Genomic DNA, 4073 nt, shown 5'->3' with positions numbered 1-4073 from the left:
ATCCAGACCTCTGGGGTGGTCTCGGATCAGGTCTGCGTTCTGTCCCAAACTAAACCTGGAGGAGCAACAATCACTTTTTATGCTCCATATTTCTAGAACAAACTCCCAGAAACCTGCAGGTCTGCTGAAACGCTCAGTTCTTTTCAATCACGACTGAAGACTTTCTTTCTTTCTTTCTTGTTTATTTGTCAGGGACAATGCAAAAGAGACACACTGTAACAGGTTACAGTAACTTGAACAGATGTGTTGCATATAGGGATTCTAGCTGAAGCTAATTTGCAACCCCTGTCCCTGGTTAGGCTACATACATCACCATTACCAAGAAAACAGAAACGAACAACCACAAACAAACAACAAAAACACACCAGTCAGGAGAAAAAAAACAAAATAAATAGTCACATTTTATACATATATCTGTGTTTGTGTGTGTGTGTGTGTGTGTGTGTGTGTGTGTGTGTTAGTGTCTATATCTCTATCCGTATGGATATGTCCATTTATAAGTGCGTCTGCACAAGGGCATGATCAGTGATTACAGATCTGGTTTTGTTTCAGCCAGTGTTTCACCTTTTAATTAAATGTTTTCAGATTGGTTTGTGTTTTTATTTCTGTTGGTGGGGCATTCCAAAAATGTATCCCTTTTACAGAGAAGGATGACTTTTTTGCTGTGCCACCTTGCAGTTGCTATTTTCTGATCCCCTAGTGGCGATTCTATTAGTATTTGCTTTTGTCACATATGGACAAAGTACAGCTGGAGCGAGATTATTCATATATTTAAAAATCAATTTGATAAAAGAGAACTTAATAAAACTTAATTAAAACTCATCATAACTCAGCTAACACGGTGCTGCAGACAGTGTTGCTTTTATGTTTTATGCAAAGCACTTTGAAATGCCTCGTTTCTGCAGTGTGCTATATAAAATAAGCTTGCCTTGCTTTGAGAGTTTTCAAGCTGACATGTCAAAGGTGAGTTTTTAGGTCGTGGTGTTTCACTGCTGCTTCCCAGAATGTAAATGTCAACAAAGCATTGTTAATCCACCACACCATGTGACCACTGGTCTTCCTGTGAAAGCGAAGACTGGCCGTCCACTGACAGAGGCAGATCTCCGTTTCTAAGCAGAGAGCACGGAGGAGTATTTGACTCTCCTCCATATGCTGGATGTGCCATGGTAACAAAATTTCAGATTCATGTATTCATGTACTGTGCAAAAGTTTTGAAAAAATGGTTTAAAGTAAGAATGCTTTCACAAACAGACATGTAATGGATTATATTTATCAATTAACAAAATGCAAAGTGAGTGGCCATAAGAAAATCTAAATGAAACCAGTATCTGGTGTGACCTCCCTTTTTCTTCAAACAGCATCAGTTCTTCCAGGTACACCTGCAGAAAGTCATGGATTCTTTAGGCATATCATCAGGTGTTTTATTAAACAATTAAAGCAAACAGGTGCTAATGATCATAAATTCAATATGGAGGATGAAACACGATCATTAAGTGGAAGATAAACAGCTGCGTAGGAGGAATACAACTGGGTGAGGAACAGCTAAACTCAGCTAACAAGGTGCTGAAGACAGTTTACTTTGTCAGACGATATGACAAGACCGAGACAAGACACACAATAGTTATAATGCATCAAAACAGGCTACAATAAGTCCAGAACTCGGCTGCCCGGGTTCTCACGCACATATCACCTACAAAATCCTACTCCTCACCTATAAATCTCTCCATGCCACTGCCCCCCAGTACCTACTGGACCTTCTCCACCCCGACCCCCCCTCACGGAACCTGCGGTCCACCGACAAGGGCCTGCTCTCTGTCCCCCACACCAGACTGCAGACATTTGGGGACAGAGCCTTCAGTGTCGCAGCCCCCACCCTCTGGAACTCCATCCCCACAGAGATCCAAAGTGCTCCCTCTCTGGACACCTTCAAAAATCTTCTAAAAACCCACCTCTTCACAAAAGCATTCAACCCTGAATGACTTTTTGTTGCTCTGTCTCTACAATTATGTGTAAAGCGTCCTTGGGTCTTGTGAAAGGAACTATATAATTATAAGTTATTATTATTATTATTATTATTAGCAAGGTCTCTCCCAAGCAGACGTTCCAAGGCAGACACATATTTCCAGATGTGCTGATAAGCTCTTCTGTAGTACAAAGAAATGGGCAGCGCTGAGGACCGGAGATGCAAATACATCCTGCTGCAGATGAAAGACACATCATGCTGACTGCTCATCACAGCCTGAAGATGTCCAGCAAAGCCGTCAGTTCAGAGCTGCAAGAAACAGAGTGACCCTGGTACATCATCAAGAAACACAGTGACCCTGGTACACCATCAGAAAACAGTGGGACCCTGGTACATAATCAGGAAACAGTGGAACCCTGGTACATCATCAAGAAACAGTGGAACCCTGGTACACGATCAGGAAACAGTGGAACCCTGGTGCATCATCAGAAAACAGTGGGACCCTGGTACATCATCAGGAAACAGTGGGAACCTTGTACATCATCAGGAAACAGTGGAACCGTGGTACATCATCAGGAAACAGTGGGACCCTAGCAAACCTTCAGGAAACTAAGGAAACACTGGGAGCATGGTACACCATCAGGAAACAGTGGGAGCCTGGTACACCATCAATAAACAGTGGGACCCTGGCACAGCATCAGGAAACAGTGGGACCCTGGTCCATCATCTACTGTCCACAGAAGTATGTTCAGAAGTGGCCTTTATGTAAGACTTGCAGCCAAAAGGTTTCTGACATGAACCAAGAGACTCAACTCTGCAGGAAACACAGGAACTTGGAGTAGAAAAACGGTAGCAGGAGTCCACATGTGAAATGTCTGGCTGCAGCAGAAGGCATGTTGTTAACAGAAGGGCTGGAGAGCAGAACAAGAATGAGTGTCTGCAGGGCAGCATGAAGCATGGTGGAGGGTCCTGCAGGTTTGGGATGTGGTCAGAACTAATGGTCCAGTCTAAACCTGCTCTATATGAAAAGCGCAATGAGATAACTGTTGTTGTGGTTTGGTGCTATATAAATAAAATTGAATTTAAAATAACGTGAACAGGATTGGTTCCATTACATTAATTCATTTAGCTGACGCTTTTATCCAAAGCAACTTACAATTGCTATACATGTCAGAGGTCGCACACCTCTGGAGAAACTAGGGGTTAAGTGTCTTGCTCAGGGACACAATGGTGGATGGGTCACAGTGGGGAATTGAATCTGGGTCTCTCACACCAAAGGTATGTGTCTTATCCACTGCCCCATCTCCACAGTTCCAGTGCAGATTTTTGTGGAACTCCGTGACGTTGGCATGCATGGAGGATTCAACGTTAACATGTACAAACTGAGATTGATCTGATAAATAGTACTTAAACCAGCTTAGAGCGGTTACTACTGCTCTTTCGCCAGTCCCTAGTCCTGCTGCTCTGTCGCCGGTCTCCAGCCCAGCTGCTCTTCCGCTCGTCTACAGTCCTGCTGCTCTGTCGCTGGTCCCTAGTCCTGCTGCTCTGTCGCCGGTCTCCAGCCCAGCTGCTCTTCCGCTCGTCTACAGTCCTGCTGCTCTGTCGCTGGTCCCTAGTCCTGCTGCTCTGTCGCCGGTCTCCAGCCCAGCTGCTCTTCCGCTCGTCTACAGTCCTGCTGCTCTGTCGCTGGTCCCTAGTCCTGCTGCTCTGTCGCCGGTCTCCAGCCCAGCTGCTCTTCCGCTCGTCTACAGTCCTGCTGCTCTGTCGCTGGTCCCTAGTCCTGCTGCTCTGTCGCCGGTCTCCAGCCCAGCTGCTCTTCCGCTCGTCTACAGTCCTGCTGCTCTGTCGCTGGTCCCTAGTCCTGCTGCTCTGTCGCCGGTCTCCAGCCCAGCTGCTCTTCCGCTCGTCTACAGTCCTGCTGCTCTGTCGCTGGTCCCTAGTCCTGCTGCTCTGTCGCCGGTCTCCAGCCCAGCTGCTCTTCCGCTCGTCTACAGTCCTGCTGCTCTGTCGCTGGTCCCTAGTCCTGCTGCTCTGTCGCCGGTCTCCAGCCCAGCTGCTCTTCCGCTCGTCTACAGTCCTGCTGCTCTGTCGCTGGTCCCTAGTCCTGCTG

The 4073-nt window shown here is 46.5% G+C and overlaps 1 protein-coding gene across 1 annotated transcript in view; it reads left to right on the top strand.

The window, feature by feature from the left end:
• Nucleotides 1-2591: 2591 nt before the first annotated feature.
• LOC123959250 (uncharacterized protein DKFZp434B061-like) overlaps nucleotides 2592-4073 on the top strand; it is a 2173-nt gene continuing 691 nt past the window's right edge. The window contains exons 1-2 of the mRNA XM_046033199.1: nucleotides 2592-2728; nucleotides 3445-4050. Of these exons, the coding sequence (XP_045889155.1) occupies nucleotides 2592-2728; nucleotides 3445-4050 (743 nt within the window). The remainder of the gene's footprint in view (nucleotides 2729-3444; nucleotides 4051-4073) is intronic.

Source organism: Micropterus dolomieu, linkage group LG20, assembly GCF_021292245.1.
Source record: "Micropterus dolomieu isolate WLL.071019.BEF.003 ecotype Adirondacks linkage group LG20, ASM2129224v1, whole genome shotgun sequence".
Lineage (NCBI taxonomy): Eukaryota > Metazoa > Chordata > Actinopteri > Centrarchiformes > Centrarchidae > Micropterus > Micropterus dolomieu.
Note: the sequence above shows the minus strand (reverse complement) of the source record. Positions and strands in the feature narration are given on the sequence as shown.